At 36.7% G+C, this 23,698-nt stretch overlaps 1 protein-coding gene across 1 annotated transcript in view; it reads left to right on the top strand.

Moving 5' to 3' along the window:
• The window catches only part of BBS9 (Bardet-Biedl syndrome 9), a 221,082-nt gene that overhangs the window by 84,381 nt on the left and 113,003 nt on the right, over window positions 1–23,698 (top strand). Inside the window, exons 6-7 of the mRNA XM_008572932.1 lie at window positions 15,739–15,913; window positions 22,275–22,359. Of these exons, the coding sequence (XP_008571154.1) occupies window positions 15,739–15,913; window positions 22,275–22,359 (260 nt within the window). The remainder of the gene's footprint in view (window positions 1–15,738; window positions 15,914–22,274; window positions 22,360–23,698) is intronic.

Here is a 23,698-nt window from a genome sequence, read left to right as displayed (position 1 = left end):
TTCTTTTTCCAAATGAACAATAGGTTCATGCCTATAGAAATATGAGAATCATTAAATCAAAGTTAAAAATATATATAAGGTTTGTTTAACTAATTTATGCTTGCTGGTAGTAATAAGATTAAGGTTAATATGAGGGCAAGAAGAAAAGAAACACAATGGTGAAAAACGTCCAGAACAGCGAGTCATGGACTAATTGACCACAGAACAGATATAATCACCAGAAAGAATTGGCTAACGACTGAGTTTTATTTAACCTTGTAGATTATTAATTTTATGAGAAATGATGTAATTTTAAAGTTTTTGTTTAACTATTGATTTAATAATTTTAAAGATTTATGTAGTTAAAATGCCCACATTAACCCCCCCCCCCCCCCCCGTGTTGTATAACAAATAAAAATGCTGTTTCCAGTCTGAAGGATGCTTCAGCTGCTTTAGCTGCTCTGGCTGCAACAGCGCTGACAGCCCGCAGGCTGAGAACGTGCTTCAGAGGAACCGAGGTCTCTGCCTGTGTTTTTTATTTTCGCCGCTTCCTCATCCCTCTTTCAAAGACCCCCAACTCGACTGGAGCTGGTCTCCGGCAAGTTTTGTCTGCCAAAGTGAAATATTTAACATTTAATATTTAAATTCGATGTTACATGTAGGCGTACAAAGTACAGTTGCAATGATAGGCTGTGGTTCCATTTGGAATCAGAAAGGGAGTTAGAGGTTTAGTCTTTAGGTACCTGCTCCAGACGTAGCATTCAGTTGGAGAAACAGTATGGAGATTAGAAGACAGTGCTGAGCTCTGGCCCTGCTAATCACCAGCCGTGTTTCTCTAACGAGTCGTCACTGTCCTGAGCCTTGGTTCTCTCCACAGTCAAATGAGGGCAGTAGCTCTCGACCTTCCCAAGTCATGCAGTAGTTGCTAATGCTTGATGTGGCAATAATGTATGGGACAGCACTTGTAGAAAGTTATTATTGTTACTTTGAAATCTTTTGTTTGGTTCTATTAATTTCATTGGACTGCTATGAGACAGGGTTATCGATGCATTCATAGATTGCTACTTTTGTTCCATACTTCTTAAAACTTGCCTCAATTCTTTAGTCTTTCTTGTTTAATTTCCTCTTTGTGTGACGTTGTAGCTTAGTTGACCTTTAGAGGACAGAGCAGAAACTTGAGAAATTTGAAAGCTGGGTTAGAAAGATTTATTGAAATATACAAGGAATATTACCTAGTTGTACCTAGTTATAGACGTCTTTCACATTAATATGTGATGCAGCTATATTCCAGTGTGCTAAAGGATAAAATAAAGCCAGTCTTTGATAAAGAATAGTAAAAGCCCATGCAATATCCAATCAGTATGGGAAAGATTTTTAAAAAGTCAATTGCCTTTTGCTAGGATTGGATTCTTTGCTGACTTGTCAGCAGAGGGAGCCTTTGCCTCACTTTTTGGTTCCACAAGTCTGACAGTGGTGAGTTTGTAAAGAGCCTGCATATTTATAGAAAATGCTCCTTTCCTCACCTATGCCTGAACAGGTTTTGGAGCCAGGTTTTCTTTTGTTACTGGAAGGGGAAAACTTTTTGTGCTTGTTTTCTTAGTTCTTTGTAATAGTCGTTCCCACATGCGAGCGTGGAGAGTTCTTTAAAAATGGTGAATGCTGGGATAAGCAGTGGTTCTCAAATGCTGTCCGCTGTTAAAGTTTTGAAGGGTCTTAAGGTAATGAAATAAATAACTAATGTGAGTTTTTCATAAAGCTAAAATCTGTTCAGTTAAAGGGCTCTACTTTACATGACATTTTTTTTACTTCCTACTTATTTGTATTGCACAGTGGTCCCTCGGTAACTGGGGGGGATTGGTGTCAGGACCCTCGAGGATACCAACATCTGCAGATGCTGAAGTCCCTGATATAAAAGTCACACTATTTGCATATAACCTACTCACACCTTCCTGTATACTTTTAATCATCTCTAGATTACTTATGATACCTAATATAATGTAAATGCTGTATAAATAGTTGTGATACTGTATTGTTTAGGGAGTAATGACAAGAAAAAAAGTCTGTACATGTTCAGAATTTATTTTTCTTGAATATTTTTGATCCACGGTTGGTTGAATCTGTGGATGTGGAACCCGTGGATACAGAGGGCTGATTATTGTCTTTTTAGAAAATGTTGGTGATAGTCTGTTTTAAAAAAAAATCTGACTGGGCAGATCACAAGGTTGACAACCCTATGGTGTTCTCCAGTGGTTTCTGAAATTTTACAGGTCAGTGAAATTTAAGAGCATGGAAATCACTGCTTTAGCAAGGATTTTAGCTAATAGGGATTTCAAGCTTTGAATGGAACTGTTGCTAACCTCCTGGTCACCTTTTATCTTAACTTTCCTCTGAGGTCTTTTCTATCCTTTGATATCTAAGGAGTGAGATGTAATGACTGAATTATCTGGTATCCAAGATACAGATAAGTACAGGTGCTAGGGGAAGTTGGTGGATTCTTTTTTTAAAATGTACTAGGTTTGAGATTAAGATTGGCATACATTCCTACCACGTTCCAGGTTCTGTACTAGGTATTAACATATGTTCCTTCCTTTAGTCTTCATAGCAACCCGGTAGGGTACAGAGGTTGTGGCTTATTTTGCATGAAATTAAACAAAGTATCCAAGGTCACATATCTAGGATGTTTCAGAGCCAGCATTCAAAACTTTATCATTTTGTCTTTATGGTTCAAAATCACTGCTCTTTCCGCTACCTATTGGTACTTTACCTACATTTGATCCTTTCCCCGTATTTGTTCAGTTTGTTCTGCTCTGGGAATAGGGAACAGTCAGAGAGTATCCTAATTAGTGCCCTTTTTTTGGTATTTTGCCTGCTGGTAATAATCTCTTGTTTTGTATTGCCCAGAAAAAGACTTTGTACCCCGACTAATAATTACTAAAGCTTTAAGGTTTAATCTGAGTATGTTTTTGAAGTTAGAGTTTGAATACTGACGGATCTAAAGATTATTCTACTCCTTTGGTATCCACTTTGGGCTTCTAAAATCTATTCTTTATGGTTGAATGGTTTCTCTCCTCATTTATATGTTGCCCTTTTGGTGTACTCCCCCACCCTTCCTTTATTTTCTATATTTTCTTGTATTGTCTTTCCATTAGGCTTTAGCTTTCTTAAGAGAAGAGTTAACCTTGACCTTTTCCCTTTCTTCTTAATAGTTTTTATAGTATCTAGTGTGTTAGGCGGACGAGTACTTATTCTTTTGACTTGGTTCTAACTCTGTAATATTAAGATGGATATTAAGCCCTGAAATAATTTTGAATCACAGTGTCACACGTTAAAACTAATTATTTCAGGACCTTCATTATACCATTTTACTTTGGTATTCATTCATTCATTCATTCAACAAATTTTGGGGGCTTTACTATATACTAGGTACTGTCGGAGGTGGAGAGGCGTGGTGAATAAAATGTATTGCCAGCTCTTAAGGGGTTTTCTTGTTAATATGGCATATTATCAAACATCTTGGCCTTCTTGATGACCATTGGCATCCTGATAATCTAGTACTACTGTTTGACATGGTTTCTTTCTTTCAGGAGGGTTCAGTTTAATTGAACAGGTTTGGAGTACCAACATATAAGGGATTGTGCTCAATGCTAGATCATGAAAACAAAATAGCTTTATCTTCAAAGATTTTATGCTTCATTTGTGGAGGGGAGAAAGTTGTGCCAAATAGAGCTGTATCATCAAGAGAAATATAGTAAGTACTAATCTGGAGCAATGCAAAATATACTATGAAAGAACAGGGGGAGAGTGGGTTGTTTATGCCTAAAGGCATTTGGAGAAGGCTTCACCGAACTGGTGGTGTTGGATCTTGGGGGTCGAGGATGTGTAGAAGGATTTTGTGAGGTTGGGATGGGGGAATGTCATCTGAGGTGTATTGAACTAGACTAACAAAGGTGTAAGACATTTAGGGCAGGGTTTTTTACCTGGAGTATTTGGCTGGAGGGACTGGATGAGAGGGGCTACTCAAGTTCGTTTAAGCATACATACTGAGGAGAGGTGTAAGACATTTAGGGCAGGGTTTTTTACCTGGAGTATTTGGCTGGAGGGACTGGATGAAAGGGGCTACTCAAGTTCGTTTAAGCATACATACTGAGGAGTTCTTGGGGTATCCTGTTTATGAGTTTGTACTTAATTCTGGAGGCACTGGAGTACCTTCAAAGTTTTTCAGTGGATTCATAACATGATTGTATCTGTACATTAAGGTGATTATTTTGGTGTTTTTGGTTTTTTTTTTTTTTTTTACTTATTACAGATACCGTATTTTAACTACTTCCTTTAGAAGAAACCGAGGAAATTTAATAGACCAAACGATGGTTAAATGGCATATTGAAGTCTGTGATTGGAGTTGACAATACAGGAAATTTAAAGTTAGTGTTATCATTATCCCTAATTCGTTTTGATTTGCCTTTTAAAATCATGTGAATTCAGATCAAGTTGAATGTCAGCTGAGAATTTCCTGGCTTTAATTGTTTTTTTTCGCAACTTAAATTAATTGATCATAGTGAGTTTTGTATAAACTATAGTCTTTTCTTATTTCTTCTTTTGGTACATTGATGTTTTTAGATTAAGATGGTTAACAATAGCAAATATCTAGCTTTTGGAGTTATTGCTTTATGGGACTGACATTATTGTACATGAAGAGGTATTTTTAAACTTTTCTGTTTTGAAATATTTTGGGGAGTGTTCTCTAGATTTCGTATCATGATTGGTAATTACCTTGAGAAATTTACCTCACTTTGAAACTAGTTATTTAAAAAAAAACTTAGGGCCGGCCTGGTGGTGCACTCGGTGGAGTGCGGCGCTTGGGAGTGTGGTGTCGCTCCCGCCGAGGGTTCGGATCCCATATAGAGACCGGTCCGCTCACTGGTTGAGCGCGGTGCGGGCGCGATGCCGAGGGTTGTGATCCCGTTGCCGGTCGCGGTGCGGGCGCGACACTGAGGGTTGCGATCCCGTTACTGGTCACGAAAAAAGAAAAAGGAAAAAAAAAAATTATACCCCAGCATTATACTCACCCTTTAAGAATTTTTCTTTTGGACGAGAGAGAAGAAAGGAATGCTAAATGCATGGGCTCTTCTGTGTGATATCATCTGTCTTGTCTGTCTTATGTTACTCAGGGGTCATCCTGCAAAAAACATCAATATGAGAGAGAGAGAGAGAGAGAATATGATCATGCATGTGTGTGTGTTGGGGTAAGGGTGCAGAGGCAGGGACAGTCCGCTCACCATTCCCAGACCAGACGTTCATGCACACTCAAAATATACTTTTTTAAGAAACATCAATAGCTAATGTTAGGGAAATTGCTGTTTTGAGAAAAGGAAACTTAAAATAGGCAGAAAATCATCTTGAACAGCCAATAGTTCCCATAAACCTAAGTTCTGAGACATTTTCCATAGTTCTTAAAGTCTTCAAAATCCTTTACTTTGGCAAAAAGGGTGAATTTCTGATTGTCTATGTGTATTCCCTCTCACATTAAATTTTATTCTTTTTGCTCTGAAGGAATTTTTTCCCCTCAATTTTAAGTTTTTTACATAATTTGGTCTGTAAGGAACAGGGTAATCTAGTAATATCCATTACTTACTATATACTGAATGCTTACTAGGTACTAGGCAGTATGTATTTTTATTATATTTAATCCTTATAGCAGCATCAGGTAATATTCTCTTCATTCATACGACTGTTTTACAGATGAGAAAACTTACAGAGAGCCCAGGGCTAAAATAAGATGCAGCAAAGGTGGCTTCTAGCTGTGGCTCTGCTGTCAGTCCTGACGAGCATGCCGCCTCCATCAGGGATGTTTCCCTCCACCGGTTCCCTTCCCTGCCAGCACCCTCCAAACGTAGCTCTTGTATAATCCATGTCTCTGTGCATGGTGTCCCATCTGCTTTTGCTTCTCTCATTGCCTGGCGAACTCTTTCTCAACCTGCAAGACCCAAGTGCTATTTCTTTCTTTTTTTTTTTTTTTCCTTTTTGTCTTTTTTCGTGACCGGCAACGGGATTGCAACCCTCGGTGTTGTGCCCGTACCACGCTCAACCAGTGAGCGGACCGGTCTCTATATGGGATCCGAACCCTCCACGGGAGCGCCGCCTCACTCCCAAGCGCCGCACTCTTCCGAGTGTGCCACCGGGCCGGCCCCCCAAGTGCTATTTCTGTTCTAAAGCTTTTTCTGATTCTTCCAGACACTGTTAATCATGCTCTCATAGCCTTTTAAATTATTTTCATGTCTCTGTTTTGACATTGCTGTAGTATTTAATTGTTTAATTCCATGTTCACTGAACTTTCTGAGGGTAATGACTATCCTTCTGTCCTAGCATTTACTAGTTGTACAATGAATGCTCGTGGAATTTGTTGGATTAATGTGAGTTCTGGAGAATGTTATCAAAAACTTTCATGATTATTGTGTCTACAAAATAATTCACCCAATGTTTTGTGGATGCCAGTTATAAAGTTTAGGGCCTTCTTTTAAACTTTAACATTGCATTCATGTTGAATAGATCACATATAATGCTAATTTAATCAGTGGTTGTAATTTCTTTATAATATGTTACTAACTTTGTTCACAGCTTAGGGAGAAAGATTGTGATAAATAGCTTGGCAGAACACATAGTGGTCTTTGTAAGGCTGTTAACGTTAGCTACTAAAATCAGACACATTAAAATGTCAAAAGACAAGTTCATAGGAAGAATTGGTATGTAGACTCAAGTTTTCTTATCTTGAATCTTAAAGTAATTAGTCTCATGAAGTTATTTATTGGGGTAACACTTGAATAATAGTTGAAAGTTTGTGTAATTTTTCCCTTGTACATAATTAAAAATATTAGCTAATTGGCTCAACACATGTATTCTATTTATTGATTTCCTCTGTTTGCTTAGGGTTTTAAAAGTTATTTAATTGTATATCACGTTATTATTAGGCACTAATTACTTTTTGAAAGCTCAGACAAAAAAGAATTTAAGGGAGAGAGCAATAAGAAAGACAGTAGCTATTCTTTCATTCAACTAATGCCAATATTAATAATTAAGCATAGCCAATAGCAGCGTGAATCTTAAAACAATGGTGGCAGCTTTATTTGTATGATGATATGAGTGAAAAGTATAAAAATGGTACTTAATGGCAAACTTATAATCCTGCAATCTGTAGAAATCCATCTACTGTTTGCTTTTAAGGCAGTATCTGTTGGAATTCTACTCTGAACATTTTTATGTCTATGCTCATAGCAAACATATTATATCATTTTTGAATTAGGTTTGCAATAAAGATTAATGAGTTAGTGTTTCAGTTTTTCTGTAACAACAACAACAGAATTTTTTTCTGTGTGTGCATAAAATAAGCGGAAGTTTCACAGACTCTTGGACTGTTCTGTTCTTATGTATCAGTCTTTTGATGTTTCCTGTCTGCCTTTTTGACTACCTATACAGCTGTTTTTCATGTGTTTTTCAGACTGGGAGAAAGACCAAGTATTTTTGACAGTGGCACGCTGAACTGCAATATATGCCTGGCCACAGGTCACGTTTGCATTTCTTCACTTGTATTTTTACTCAGTATGTAAAAGAAATACGAGCAAAGAGAGATTCAGAAAACATGCCGCATGCTGAGTAATGGAGTCTTCTTTCATGTACGCCACTGCACTTACTCTGTGGCGTAGATTCCACAGGCAGAGACAGACAGAAGAGAGATGGAGGAAGTGGCATTCAGGACCGCGCTCCAGGGGCCCCGTCGTCATAGTAGTGAGTGATGGAAGATGCTCTGGGTCACGTGTGGTAGACAGGACTTCTGGGCATGGAGACACCACACACATACACACACACTCCTATACACCATTTTAGTGAATGGACCATAATTTAGTACAGAAAATTGTTAATCTAGCAGACACTCCAACATATACTTGATTACCAGTTTATGCATTATGTTAAAATCTTGACTACATGATATTTTAACACCAGGAAATGAGACACACCATTTAATAAGTATTCATTTTATGAGGCTGCCATGATGGAAATTTCCTGCCTCCACTCCCCATCCCCACAGGCACAAAAAGTTTTCTTTGCCTTTGATAATGAAAAGTACTGATTTCCAGAATACTTTTAAGATGGTCTTAGATGCTCCTTTCTCAGTTTGTTCCTTGATCTTGCAATAATATTTCAAATCACAGTGGTTATTTTTATCTCATTGTGCTCAGATTAATGGAATAAACATCCAGATTTAAAATTCTGATGAAATCTCCAATCTTCCTAATTGTTTCCACTTTAGAAAACATTTTATTTTTTTCTGTGCAGTTCAGGGATTTTTCTTGAAGAAGCATCATTAAGATGTCATCTTTTCAATTGGTCGCCTTTGCCTTTCATGCTGTGTTGATAGAACTTTATCCATTGTCCTGCAGGTCTAGTCTAACTGCTTCTCCATCTCTTTCCAGAAGTTTCACTCCCAGAAGTTCCCTCTACTTCTACTTTTGACCCCTATTCACTCTGCCCGTCCTTCACACACCAGGATGCATCCTGCCTTCATAATGAGACCTTTTTCAGGAAGTTCATTGTAATAAAGCATTTTGGTTTTCTGTAGCATTTAGTCTGTTTCACGTCGTTTAGATTTTTTGTTTTAATGTGTGTCATTTTTAAAATGGATGTAAGTTTTGCCTCCCAGGGATTTAGTGTGTTATAATGGAGCCAGAGAGATTCTGAGTTGAATACTAGTTCTGTCACTTTCTAATTCTTTGACATTAGACAAATTAAGCTCTGTGGGTATTAGTCTTCCATGTGTAAAATAGAACGATTGTCCAGTTTTTAGAGTTATTGAAGATTATAGCTAATGTTCTGGTTAAGTGTTTAGCACAAGGCTGGGAATATGACAGATGGTCAGTAAATGGCAATTGCAGTTGACATTGCTGTTGTCTGTGTTTCTCACTGCTCCTAAGATAATGTCAAGCATGTGGTAAGGACTCTGAGTAAGGTTCATGGCTAGGTCATTTAAATAGCTCCTGAAAGCCCATCGTTTTTATGAAGGCTTCCTGTCGGCTCTGTTCTTAAAAAACTTAAAAAACTTAGAGACTTAAAAAACTCTCATGGCTTTTCTGGACTGTTCTTTCTATTCCCATTGTCTGTAAGGGGAGCCTTTGGTATGTATTCTGAAGTGGCTTCCAAAATGGTGATTTGAAGGATTTATTTATTTATTTTTGAGTAATGTTTTGGATTGATCTCTACATTTTTCTAAATGTCAGTATCCAAGTTTGTAATAAATAAAGCATTTTTCACATACTTCAGATGCAGTGAGTGAAACACATAGAATAAAATCTCAGCCTGTCTTAGCTGCAGATGCCTAGCTTACCTCAACTCAGTAGACATTGATTAGGGTATCTTCCATGTGCCAGGCATTTTATAGTTGCTAGATTAAAAAAGATGAGTAAGATATGGTTCCTATCTTTGTGTTTAGTCTAGGGTAAAGCAGAGACACAAAAACAGATCATTTCAATAGATGATTTGTTCTAAGGTGGAGGTAAGAGTGGGGCTTTGTGGGATCACAGGTGGAGGGTGAGAAGGGTAGGGGAAAGACAAGACTTGTACTAGTCCATTTTGTGTTGCTATAATAGAATACCTGAGACTGGGTGATTTATAAAGAACAGAGGCTTATTTAGTTTACGATTCTGGGACGGCTGCATCTGGTGCAGGCCTCGGGCTACTTCTACTCATGGAAGAAAGTGGCAGGCATCTGGTGGGTACAAGCAGATCACATGGCGAGAGGAAGAGAGAGAGAGAGAGAGAGAGAGAGAGGAGAGAGAGAGAGAAGGGGAGGAGGTGCCAGGGTCTTTTAAACAACCAGTTCTAGAGCGAGAACTCACTCACTACCCCCACCCCCCAGGGAGAGCATTAATCGATTCATGAGGGATCCGCCCCTGTGATTCAAACTGACACATCAGGGATCAGATTTCCACATGAGTTCTGGGAGGACAGTACATCCAGACCCCATCAAGACCTGTGGTAAGATGTGAGCCTTAGTCCGTGATGTCTCTCAGAGGAAAAATAGGTTGATCCACTTGATTCAGGGATAGAGACCCAACTCAAAGTGGCTTCAACATTTATGTGAATTTATTGCCTGTAAAGTTTTGAGGTAGGTTTAGCTCCAGGTGAGGCTTGATGCACTGGTTCAAATGAGTGTTTTCCTTGGCTCTCTATTAATTGTGCCCTTGGAGAAGCCAAATGGCTTCTGTGATTCCAGACCTTATCTTCCTCATGTGTTGCTCTCCAGGGAAGATTAACTTTTTCTGTAGTTCCAGCTCATCTAGGGATTTAGTTTCTCTCATTGGCTGTAAATTATACCCATCCCTGAACCAATCATTGTGACTAGTGGGTTGCTATTTGGTTTATATAAATCAGGGCATGCCATCAAGATCAGAATGTCCATCTCACCCTAACCTCATGGCTAAGGATGACAGGGAGGGGAATAGATGAACAGAAGAAAGCTAGCAAACATTCACTGGACTAGGAGAAGAAAAGTGAAGGGTTTTTGGGGAAAGGAAACTACATAAATAAAAGCAAGGAAGCAAGCATGCATCATTGTGACATCTGTGGGAAATAGCAAGTAGTTAAACATTCATGCACCATGTAGTGTGAGACAGAAAATAATTATAAAAATAATAATGTGATTATTTACCACTGCTGGATCTAGTTTCCATACATTCCTTTGTTTAATTCTCATGAGAAGTTATTGAAGTAGGTACGCCATCTTACATATGAGGAAACTTGAGCCCAGGCTCAAAGCTAATCGTTGGTAGGGTTATCTAGCTCCGGAGGCAGCTCACCTGGACTTTATAGTGTATTATGTACTCTCGACTTTTAGGAAATAAGAGCTCTTCTACCATGCTGAGGGGCCAGGTTATCTCTGGGGTTCAATTTTTCTTCAAGCCTGTCTTATCATGCTAAGGCAGTGATTCTGAAACTTTAGCATGCATCAGAATAGTCTATGGCTTGTTAAATCCTAGCATCGCTGGGCCATACCTCCAGAGTTTCTGATTCAGTAGGTCTAGACTGGAATCCTAGAATTTGTGTTTCTAAGACGTTCTTAGACAATGCTGATGCTGCTGGTCTGGGAGCTGCATTTTGAGGACCACTTCTTAAGGTCTTTGGGAGACTGAAGATTTGTGTTTCAGTGATACCAAATGTTGAAATGAACACAAATTTTGTTGATATTTCTGCTTGCAAGTGCACTTGTTCTGAGCTCATAGTCTAATAATACAGATATCAAGAGTATATATTTTGGTTACTGTAATATCCTCCACCTCAAGGTTATTGCATAAGTGTATATGCATTTATGTACAAGATGTATATATTTAAACACTTTGATTTCCTACATTTATTGTGAAAAAATATAAAGAGTAACATGCACACTCATATCTCCCCCATCTAGAGTCAACAGTTGTATATATGGGTATACATACACATTTTTTTTTAATTTGATGAACCATCTGAAAGTGAGTTACAGACCTTCCTTGCTTGCACCACTCCACCCGTAAATACTTTAACACATATCTCCCAATAGGAACATTCTCATACATTATCACAATATCATGACCACACTTAAGAAATTTAGCAATAATTCCTAATGTTGTGTAACATGCAGTCATATTCAAATACCCCTCATTGTTCCAATATGTCTCTTATATCTGTTTGTTTTTTTAGTTTCACCAGGATCCAGTGGAGTGAAACCAAATTTTAAGAGGCAGCAGTGCTGGGTGGATCTTTAAGTTCAGATAAATTTTGTGTCATTTAAGATACAGGTTTGGTTGCTTTAACAAAGACCCAACTTAATGATGGCTTAAATAAGGAAGATGTTTATTTCTGTCATATTAAACACCTGGAGATAAAGTGGTTCCAGGCTGGAGGAAGGCTCTGTTGTCCTCAATATGTGGTTTCCATTTCTGAGGCCAAGACACCTGCTCCAGCCCTACCATCATGCTGGGAAGAGGGCAGGGAAGTGCATACTTGGTCCTTTTAAGGGCATGTCTGGAAGTTGTTCATATAATCTCTGCTTTTGTCTTATTGAATGTAGTCATATGATGTGTCTCTACTAGAGAACTGCAAGTATCGGTTTTATTTTGGATGGTTGTGTATAGAATTCATGGTTCTAATGCTAAAGAAAGCATTAGAGGGAGAGCGGTTAGCATCTCTGCCACAAGTTCTTTTTGCAAATGACTGAGCTATACCAAACTATATTAAATGTACTTAATAACTCCTAACATATTATAATATGACATTTCCTTTTTTGAGATATATAGGGCTAAAAATTGCTCCTACAGTAATGAGCCCGAAGTGATGTTCTTTTCTGAATTATTTGTGATATATTTTATAGATGTTCTGTTTTCTTGCTTTTTGTTAGAGCATGAGCTGTCACTGCTCACAGATGACAGTGTCTTCACCCGTTTTCTAATTTGCTACTTTTCTTTCCCAAGTAATAACTCTAATAGTAATGCTATCATTTATTGTGCCTTATATGTACTATACAGTGTTAGGGACTTTGATGTCTTATCTCTAACTTTGGGACTCTTTTTTTTTTCAGCTTTATTGAGGTACAGTTGACAAATAAAAATTATATGTATTCAAGGTGTACAATAAGATATTTTGATATGTGTTTACATTGTGAAATGATTATCACAATCAAGTTAATTAACATATCCATCATCTCACATGGTTCGTGTGTGTGTGTGTGTGTGTGTGTGTGTAGTGAGAACACTTTTGATCTACTCTCTTAACAAATTTCAAGTACACGGTACATGATTATTCACTACAGTTACTATGCTGTACATTAGGTCTCCAGAACTCATTCATCTTCTACCTGCAAGTTTGTACCCTTTGACTAACATCTCATTTTCCCCACTTCCAAACCCTGGTAACCACCCTTTTACTGTTTCTATCAGTTTGACTTTTTTAGATTCCATGTATAAGTGAGATCATGTGGTATTTGTCTTTCTTTGTCTGGCTTATTTCATTTAGCACAGTGTTCTCTAGGTTCATGTTGTTGCAAATGACAGGATCTCCTTCATTTCTAACATGTGTGAGGTCATGTCTCATTGTGGTTTTGATTTGCATTTCCCTGATGATTAGTGATGCTGAGCATCTTTTCGTGTACCTGTTGGTCATTTGTACGTCTTCTCTGGAAAAATGTCTGCTTAGGTCTTTTGCCCACTGTTTAACTGAGTTATTTGTTTTTTGCTATTGATTTGTATGAATTTCTTATATGTTTTGAAGACTAATCCCTTTAAGATATATGGTTTGCAAATATTTTATCCCATTCCATATGTTATCTTTTCATTTTGTTGTTTCCTTTGCTGTGCAGAAAGTTTTTAGTTTGATGTAGTCCCGCTTGTTTATTTTTGCTTTTGTTGCCTGTGCTTTTGGTGTCCGATCCAAAAAATCATTGCCAAGACCAATGTCATGGAGCTTTTTCCATATGTTTTCTTGTAAGAGTTTGATAGTTTCAGTCTTTAATCCACTTTGAATGGGTTTTTGTGTATGGTGTAAGATAAGGATCCAATTTCATTTTTTTGCATATTGATACCCAGTTTTCCCAGCACCATTTATCGAAGAGACTGTTCTTTCCCCATTGTGTATTCTTGGCGCCTTTGCGGAAAATTAGTTGATAACCTTGGAGCTCTTATACACATATACTCATTTTACAAATGAGGAGGCCGAAGTTCCAGGAATATCAGTAACATGTTTATAAAAACTACAGTTGTTAGAACCATACTTAAAATAAGAATTGTTGCCTTGAGTGAGACCTGGGAATCCTACCTCTAAAAACTTTGTGTGATTTTTCATTACAAAGACCTTGCAGCATCTATTTCACCTACTTAGAAGCATTTTTATACTTATTCATCTTCTCTGAGTGCAGACATGTGGGATTGCCAAGTAACTAAATGAGGTACTTTGTCTGAACATGTCTCTGTGAATACACACATACAGCACGAGCATATGCATAGCATGCATATGAATTCACACTGTTTTCTGGAAACCTTTAATAACAAAATGGATAAGGCTTAGATTAAAAATCAAAACTTAAAACAGTAACTGCAAAACCTACCATGCATCATAAAAGAATCTGATCATCAGGAGAATACTTTTCAAACAGCATTAGTATGAACAATCCTTATCTCTCTAAAGAGATCCCTGAATGGTTCAGATATGTGGTTAATAAACATTCATTTGCTGAAAGAATGTTCATCTGAAGCATCTCTCAGGCTATTTAATGTTGATAAACCTATTGTATCAGTCAAGATGGGCTAGAGTATGTTGCAGTGGTAAGTACCCCAAAACCTCAGTTCGTTTTCTCTTTTTAAAAACTACTTTGATAATATATTTTCTTTTTAAAAATTGTCTGATGTGATTGTCTTCAATCAGATACAAAAATAAGAATATCTATTCCTATGCAATTTGATTTCTTTTTGAACAAAGTTACTCTTTAACATTTAAATATACTATACATAAGATTGTCACTGATATCCATGTGACAATATCCAAGTAACTTAAGATTGTCACTTGATATCCAAATGATATCCTAATAACTATATGGGATAGTTAGTACAGGATATGATAAGTATAGGCTAGTGATAACAGATGAGAGGATTGACCTTTTCTTTATTCCCTTGATGAGTAGCTTAATTTTTCTCTGACATAGTTTTTCACTATGTGATACATTGTAGCATATACTGGTCACACTAGCAGAACATGAAAAGTTATAGTCACTAGATCTTTCTCAGATTAGGGATACTGTACTGTATCCTAGAAATGATCATCATTATCATCTTTTCAGTATACTTTAAGAGCTATGAATTTCATAGTTAATACTGATAGACTGATAGTAGAAGATACCTAAAAAGCAATCTATAGTTTAGGGCAATCAGGGATTAGAATTTCTCGATATTAGTATTTTTTACTCCCAGCACTGCTTCACACTATGATTTGTACAAAACTGGTACATAAGATATGTCTGTGGATTTGGTCTGCTGTGTTTGACTGATGTCGTCATTTGATAGAATGAGACTGGACATACTATGAAGAAGAGAAATAGTTTCACGAAGGACAGCTTTTGTTATATTTCTGGATTTGGATAAGATGGTATCTTACAAAGAGTCATGATTGTTCTCAGGGACTATCTTAATCTAAGAGATGTTATTATAGTTAATAAAAATAAATATTCTTAAAGTTATAGATGTCTTCTGAATAATTTAAAAATTGGAAGGGGTGCCCCGTGGCTCACTTGGGAGAGTGTGGTGTTGACAGCACTAGGGGGCCACAGGTTCGGATTCCTATATAGGGATGGCCGTTGGCTCACTTGGGAGAGCCTGGTGCTGACAACACCAAGTCAGGCGTTAAGGTCAGTCACCTTACTGGTCATCTTTAAAATGAATGAATGAATGAATGAATGAATGAATGAATGAATGAAAGAAAGAAAATGTATGTATACTACCAAGTCGGGGGTTAAGGTCACCTTACTGGTCATCTTTAAAATAAATAAATGAATGAGTGAATGAATGAATGAATGAAAATGTACATATACTAATATCAATAATATGATAGCTTTGTTGGTTTGTAATTTAAAAATTTACGTATTTTGCCACTTAGGGAAAAAATTAACTATGACATATTTGTGGTGGATAGTGATAAATTAAAATATATTTATAAAAAGAATGGGTCATCTAATTTCTTCTAATTCTTCTTTAGGTCGAGATTTAATTTGTATCCAGTCTATGGATGGGATGCTGATGGTGTTTGAGCAGGAAAGCTATGCTTTTGGGAGATTTCTCCCTGGTTCTCTTCTGCCTGGCCCTCTTGCTTACAGTTCCCGTACGGATTCCTTCATTACTGTCTCTTCCTGCCGACAAGTGGAAAGTTACAAGTAAGTCTGGATGTTAAATTTTTGGAATCATGATTTTTTGGTGTATTTGTTGCTGATTCTTTTCCACAAAGAGCTTGAATATTGCCAATGAAAAAGAGATGGTTTCTTAGATAAAGTGTACTTATAGTGACTTAGAGCATATCATTTACGTATCGTAAAATGTTTGAAAGGCAGTATGTGCAGTGTTTTGGGAGGAGGTGTTTAGAGAGACAGACCTGGGTTGGAACCCTGATTTTGCTACTCACAGCTGTTTGGTCGTTAGTATTCTTATCCTGGCTCTAAAAGAGGTAATAATGCTTATTTTGACAAGTTTGTTATGAGGACATAGGAAAAATACTAGCAAGAAATACAAGTGTTGTGAATGTTAACCATTTTTTAAAAGAATAATTTGTAGTAGAAGTGAAGTATGAAAATGCCCTATGAAAGCAGTGTATATTTTTTGCTGTAAATTATTATTGATCTTGGTGAATTGTGTTTGAGAGAGACCCTTTTCTCTTCCATAAATAATTTCGATAAAATTTCAGGTTTTGAGCTTTCGGAGAATGAGTTTTTTGCTGGCAGAGAGAATGGGGAAAGGAAAGAAATTCATGCTGGGAGAAGAAATAGACTTGGGGAGTTTCAATATCTTCAGTAACTTTGTTGTTATCTTACTGATGGCAACTTTAGAACTTTAAATATCTAAGCAACACATCACGATAGCTTTTTAGCATTATTTTTGGCTACGTTTTTCCCAAGGCGAGAAGAAAATATAAATTCATCAGGCAACAGCTGTAAATTTTTGTCTTCAAGTTCCAGTATTGTGTATATAGCAAGTGAATGCAGTTTTCCTTTCATAAGAGGAAATCTACTTTTTATGAATGATCGTTAAGCCGTCTATTGTTTAAAACTCAAAATAAGCGAATGTTTGTGACTAAGCAGAAGTTAACTGCTGAAAGCAGTGTATTATCAAGTTATATTCCTTCTATAACTCCAGTGGCTCTTGTCCAAAGGAGATGAATGAATTGTAGCATTGCTACTGGTAACAAATAGAATATTATATTTATTTTGAGAGGCTGAGAAAAATATCTGTATAATTTACTCAAGCCTGCAAAACTTAAGCAATATTGAGGAGATCTGCTTTTCAGCTTTCCACTCAGTTCTGTGCTTTACCTCCTGCCAAGTTGCACTATGCTAGGGTCACAGTACAAAGTTTTGAATGCTCCATTAGTTCTGTGCTTTACCTCCTGCCAAGTTGCACTATGCTAGGGTCACAGTACAAAGTTTTGAATTAATGATTACTCTTTGAAATATGTGCATAGGAATTAATTTGGTAATAACTCCAGGAGTGATTGGATGAGGAAGCAATGTGTAGGTTTCCTGAATGTGTGAGTTTAATCTCACAGAAGCCCACAGTGTTTTAACTCTGGTTGTTCTCCAACATACCAATTTATTAAATTCATCTCCATCTAGGCTAAAAAATACACACTTTATCCATTATGTGGATCTTTTATAGTGGTAAAAATGCATGAGACATATGATTATTGTGAAATGATGATAACTGAGAGGGTTTAAGTCATGTGTTGTACTTACATATGATTTCAAGTTTAATAGATTAAATTAAATGATAATCACTGGTACAATTTAGGATGGGAGAAAGCATGAAAGCTGTAGGTCTGTTCTTTTGAGGCTTCATTAAATCTGTCTATAATCAGTTAATAGAATAGGCTTTAAGACATAATTCATTGTCATTTTTGATATTGATACTTAATTACTTTGAACCCAGCTCAATTGTGTTTGAATAGCAACTAGTGAGGGCTGTGGTCTCTAACTGTAGTGTGCCTAAGCATCACCTGGGCAGCCTGTTGTGGAATGCACATTTACAGATCCCCAGTCCCTAATCCCCTAGATTTTGATTTAATGGGTTTGGGGTTAAGACTCAGAAACCATCCCTGTAAGTTTACCCTCCAGGTGATTCCAGTGCAGGGATGCACTTCTCAGTGTTTTTCTTTTGAAATAAGACAATTGTTTGCCCTTTTTTGGGGGTGAGGGAAGGTCTTTGGTACCACTGTTCTCTGGGCCACGTGTGTCCAAACTTCGGGTCATCTTTTGTTCTTTTTTTCCCTTTTCTTGTCAGAATTATTTAGTCAGAAGACCCTTCCCTTTCTATCTTTAATTCACTTGTTTAGACCCTGCTTTTTCTCCCCATTGCTTCAGGCCTTTATCTTTTCACTTGGATTTCTGTTTTTTTTGGTTTTGATTTTTTTTTACCTTTAATCTAGACTTTGAAGGGCCCTTCTCATATCCATCCTTTTAAAACACCTCTTGAAGCCAGAACAATTTTCATTTCCAATTAAAATATCTAAACTTTCTTACATTGACATTCAGTGCTTTTTTTATAATCGAGTCCCATTCTACCTCTATGAGTGGACTTTCAGGTTTGGAAAGGACTTTTAAAGTTAACTGGTTTACCTGTCCTCCTTTTTTCATCTCCTACATATTGCCTAAATCACTGATTTTTGCCCAATTATCATATATTGCCTTCTTCACTTGTACTGAAATGTTCCAGAATGTCTTGCATTATCAGGATCCTGAGAGCAAAATCTGTCTTAAACATCTGTTCACTGACCAAATAATTGTGTTTGTTCATTCATTCATTCAATCATTCATTTAGCAAACATTTTCCAAGAGGTTTCTGTATGCCACACGCTGTGCAAGGCACTGGAAATGCAGTCATTTGAGACCTGTGTCTTGTCCTCAAGTTGTATTGGAGCAAGTTTGGAGGCAGTAAGTCAGTCCGCTATTTCTGTTCATTTTGGTATAGGCTACAGCAGAGCTTTGCACAGGGTGCTGAGAAGGCCTCAGGTGGGACCTTTAGATAACAGTTGAGTGGAGGGGGCTCCCTCCAGGAGTGCACCTGCCACGAGTTTTATTTTCTCTCTTCCTGTCTGCTGTACACCTCCCCAGCACACCTGTAGTAGCTCCTAATGCATTGCTTAGTAAATAGTCGGTTTCACATAAGTATTTTAAAATGTATTTGTTGAATTTATTTGACTATTTTAAAAAGAAGGTTGAGTTCATCACGGGTCTTTGGCTCTGGCCAAATTGAAATGTTTTTGTTTTCCATCCATGTTAAGGGCTTCTCTCTCTCTCTTCTTTTGCTCGTGCTGTTCCTATGTCTAAAATGTTCTTCCTTCCTTCCCTGCATATGAAAATTATGTCTAGAAGTCTCTTGCTCCCCTTCAGCTCCTCCTTGACCCAGATGTAAACAGTATCTCCTCCTTCTGTATTCACAGGGTAGTTTTTCAGTGCTTCCCTTAAGTTTGTTATTACATGCTTTCACTGGTACGGAATATTTGCTCGTTTGCATTTCTCCCTGACGGGCTCCATGCTCCTTGATGGCAGGAGTTTTGTACCCCCTGAAGTGCCCAGCACTGTACGTTGCTGAGAGTCAGTGTTTAACAAGAACTCGATGGAGTCGAAAGTGTGTAAAGAAAGCTTCTGTTTTGTTACTAACATCTTTCAATGAAAATGATTCTCCCTGGCATAATCAAGAATGTTTTAGCTAGAGCTGAAATGAACGTAATAATGCTCTGTATCCAGAGCTTCCATTTCTACTAGTTTTCCTGGTTAAATATCAAGGTTCTAAAACCTTCTTTGAGGTGACAACTGTTTCATTTGAAAAGAAATTGATTTCAGAGGGTTTACTTTTGTGCTCTGTGACACCTCAATCCATATTTTAGTTACTCGCTGCTGTTTTTATGATGTGAAATGAAAGAGCACTAAATTACATGGTTGAGTTTGTCATTGGTGCGTCATAGGACCTGTTAAGCATTTATGGCTACTGGGTCAAAAAGCACCACCGTTCACCTGGACTTGCTGTCTTTGTGATTAGCACCTTTCTGCTCTGAGAAACATGTATGACACTTTTTCATAAAATCTTATTACTTTGAGCCTGATTATTCTTTCAGCAGTCCCAACAAGGAGATGTTATTCTTTAGCTTATATCACTATACACTTGAGTGGTAGGGAAAAAAAGATCCAAGTGTTATTTTTTTATTTTAGAATTTCCAAGTCTGCTTGGAATTATTTGGTTTTGGAAATGGATTTTTATGTACATTATTGGTCACAGTTAAGAGGAAGAACCATAAAATAGATGCTATTATAAATTTGTCATCATCTAAATTTATTGTCAGTTACATTTAAGTAATAAAATACTCTTCTGAGTTGTCTTCCAGGAAGAGAAACTGTCTGGGTTTGGAAATCAGGAGTCAGTTTTGGCTGTATGTCTGCCTGCTGTTTTAATGTTAATGAGGCCACTTGAGGAGCTCACTTATTCCTCAGATGAAATAATAACTCTTTGTAGTCATATAAGAAGCTTCAAACAGCTCACGGAGCTTTGGATTTTTGCAGCACTCTCATTAATATCCTTATCATCCTCTGGTAGGTTGTTGTCTGCAAGAAATGAACCACCTATGTAATTAATTGCCTGAGGTTAGATCCATAGCAGGACCAGCTCTCAGATGTTCTAGTTACCAGAGCATACTATTTTTGTTACTGTGAACTGGGAATAGGAAAACAATACTATTTGGAGGTTGCAATGTGAAGTCTAATCATTTGGCACTTTTGGAGACTTTGGGATTTCGAAGGTCAGTCTTAGATGGTATAGAGACATTTGCTGCAGTTGGCTATGGAATTCTTTAGCATGGTTTTACAAGGCTGAGATCTTCTCCCTCCTACCTTGTGAGTCTCATGACTCATTCCTCCCCGCACGCATCTCTCCTAAACTCCTGTCATGGCCTTTCATGTCTTTTTTTACCACTGCATGCCTTTGCATGTGCTATTTGCTCTGCCATAACGCATTTCCCTCTTTACCATCATGATGAATTTTCACTCGTTCTTTAAAATCTAGCTTTCTCCTCCTGATCCTCTATGAGCATGTCTGCTCCACCCCAGTTACTTACTTGTTTCTGCCACCGTGTTCCATTGGTACTGTGTGCGCACTTTCTGTTAGCACTGGGCACTCTGAGTTATACTTAGGTGTCTGCATATGAATCTCTGCAACTAGTTTGGGAGCTCCTGATGAGTATAGATCATGTAGTAGTTTTTTCCATTGTTAATGCTTGTATTAGATCCCTACTATGTGTTTAAGCAGTGAATGAAATTCATATACATTAAGTTTTCATATTAACTATAAGACTGATTTTTTTTTTATAGCCCATTGTAAATTTCTTATCAGCTTCTATGCCTTGCAAAGTGTGTCTTAAATTCGTAGTCATTCTATATCCAATTCAGATGGGAAGTTTTTTTACAAATGAATTATTCCTGATTGAGACAGGGTGGTTTTAGAGCTGGTATGTGGCATTTGAATACCACTGTACATTTCAGTGCTTGTTTGGGTATTCCACATTGCCTTAATTTATTCTGATCCCCGGTTTTTTTACTCTCAGATACCTTTCTCATAGAAAATATGAGGTATCTGAATATATCTATTTTTTTAAATTTCCTCTTAGCTATGGAGGAATGATACAAAGAGTTTTGATTCAGTAGGAGGGAAAGGAGTCAAACTTGTAGCCTGCAGTGTCTTCATTTAGAGTCGGATTATTACTCTAAAAATATACCATTAATTAATTGGAAATATAGGAATTTCAGCTTCTTTTTTTTTGGCAGCTGGCTGGTATGAGAACTGAACCCTTGACCTTGGTGTTACAAGGCTGTGCTCTAACCAACAGGAATTTCAACTTTATTGGCTAAATTAATCATTTCTAGATTGAGTGATATTTATATTGTTTTTAAGATTGATTTGAGCTGAATGTTACTGTTGAAATAGAAGCTGTAAAATACTTATAGAAGGTCACAATGTCCATAATGTTCATTACTGAGAATTTATTACATAACAGATAAACTATTAGGTGAGTGATCTCTATCTATATATAAATCTGTATCTGTCTCTTTGTCAATCCTTCTATCAATACTTTGTCACCTAATATATACCAGATACTGTACTAGGAACTTTTTATAATTTATTTTTTAATACTTTTAACAATGTTTGAGTTACAGATTATTATTCCCATTTTTAGACAAGGAAGCTAAGGCACCAGATGATTAATTTGCCAAAATTCAGTTCTGTTTGATACTTGGTAGAATTATTTTCCCAATAGTGAATAATTGGGACATATGGTTACAATTTCTTTATCATGACCATTTTACATGGTCTCATGTCACAGTATCATGCAACAAGAATTCAATCATAAATTTTACAGTTTTTAAGACCCAGGAAAAAGTGGTTCATAACGTTTATAGATTATGTGCTTTTAACATTTAAAATAACTTATACTTTTTAATTATAAAGTTACTTACAATTTCTTTTATATCTTTCACACAGGTATCAAGTACTTGCTTTTGCCACAGATGCAGATAAAAGGCAGGAGAGTGAACAGCAAAAACTCGGTTCTGGAAAAAGACTAGTTGTAAGGCCTTTTTTAGTATATAAAAATTTTAGTGAGGCCATAGCTAATCATGGATGTTTGTTAAGAATAAGAATTCCTGGGAAAAAAATTTAAAAAAAATATATTTCAGCCCTTTCTCTTTTCTATGTTATTATTGTATCAATGATCTAAGACTTTGTTTGGCTGTTGTTGAGCATCATAAAAATTTTAGTGAGGCCATAGCTAATCATGGATGTTTGTTAAGAATAAGAATTCCTGGGGAAAAAATTTTAAAAAAATATATTTCAGCCCTTTCTCTTTTCTATGTTATTATTGTATCAATGATCTAAGACTTTGTTTGGCTGTTGTTGAGCATTGGTGACACATGCCTGGTCATGGTCACAACGTATCAGATTATAGAGCTGTACCACTAGAAGTATAGATGTTTGGATGGGGTCACTTTTAACTGAAGTTATTTTAAACTAACGTAATAAAAGGAGAAAAATTGAAAAATACCCTTTTATAGGCAAAATTATGTACATTACGTCCCTCTGTTTGAAATGTCTTTTTTCTCTGGCTGCTTTTCAGATTTTCTCTTACCACTTGTTTTGAGCAATTAGACTATAATGTGTACTTTTCGTTCTTTTGTTTTGAGCTCAGGATTTTTTGAGCTTCTTGCGTCTGTGAATTTATAGATTTTAATAAAATCTAGAAATTTTTTGGCCATTAATTCATTAAATATTTTGCTTCTGAGAGTCATGTGACCAAGTTTATAAGTAAAAGATAAAAATTCACAGCCCAGAAAAATAGAATTAGCTCAAACACAGAGGTGGAAGTTTGATAACTTGAAAAGTAGTTTGAAAAAAAAAATGTAAATGATGAATCTCTGTTTAATGGAAATTGGTGAACAGATGATGATTGTGAACTCTTCCTTATCCTGAGAACTTCCATAGACAGCAAAGCAAAAAATAGAAGGAACTGAAAATTGTGATAGAAACAGTGAGAAGAATTTGAGAACACACATGAAAGAAACTGAATGGAGAAATACCGTGGGATTTAGAATACTAACAAAATAAGAATATTAGAAAAGACTATGCAGAATTTTCTGTATTAGGATACAGAAGTTAAGGGAGATGGTAGAAAGGAAGGATAACATGGAAAGAGTCAAGAATGAAACGAGGATATATTTTCTAGATGCTGGTAAAAGGTGAAAGTACAACGAATGCAAGTATGACATTGTTTTGCAAAGAATTTGGAAGCACCATGGTAATAATAGTTAAAGCATAGGCTTTGGAATCAGAACTTGAGAGCTATACGGATCTCTTTTTTGAGCAAGTTTGAGCAAGTTTGTTAACTTTACTCAATCTCACTTTCCTTGTTT

This window comes from Galeopterus variegatus, unplaced genomic scaffold (genome assembly GCF_000696425.1).
Source record: "Galeopterus variegatus unplaced genomic scaffold, G_variegatus-3.0.2 Scaffold849, whole genome shotgun sequence".
NCBI lineage: Eukaryota > Metazoa > Chordata > Mammalia > Dermoptera > Cynocephalidae > Galeopterus > Galeopterus variegatus.
The sequence above is the reverse complement of the archived record's forward strand: the minus strand, read 5'-3'. Positions and strand labels throughout refer to the sequence as shown.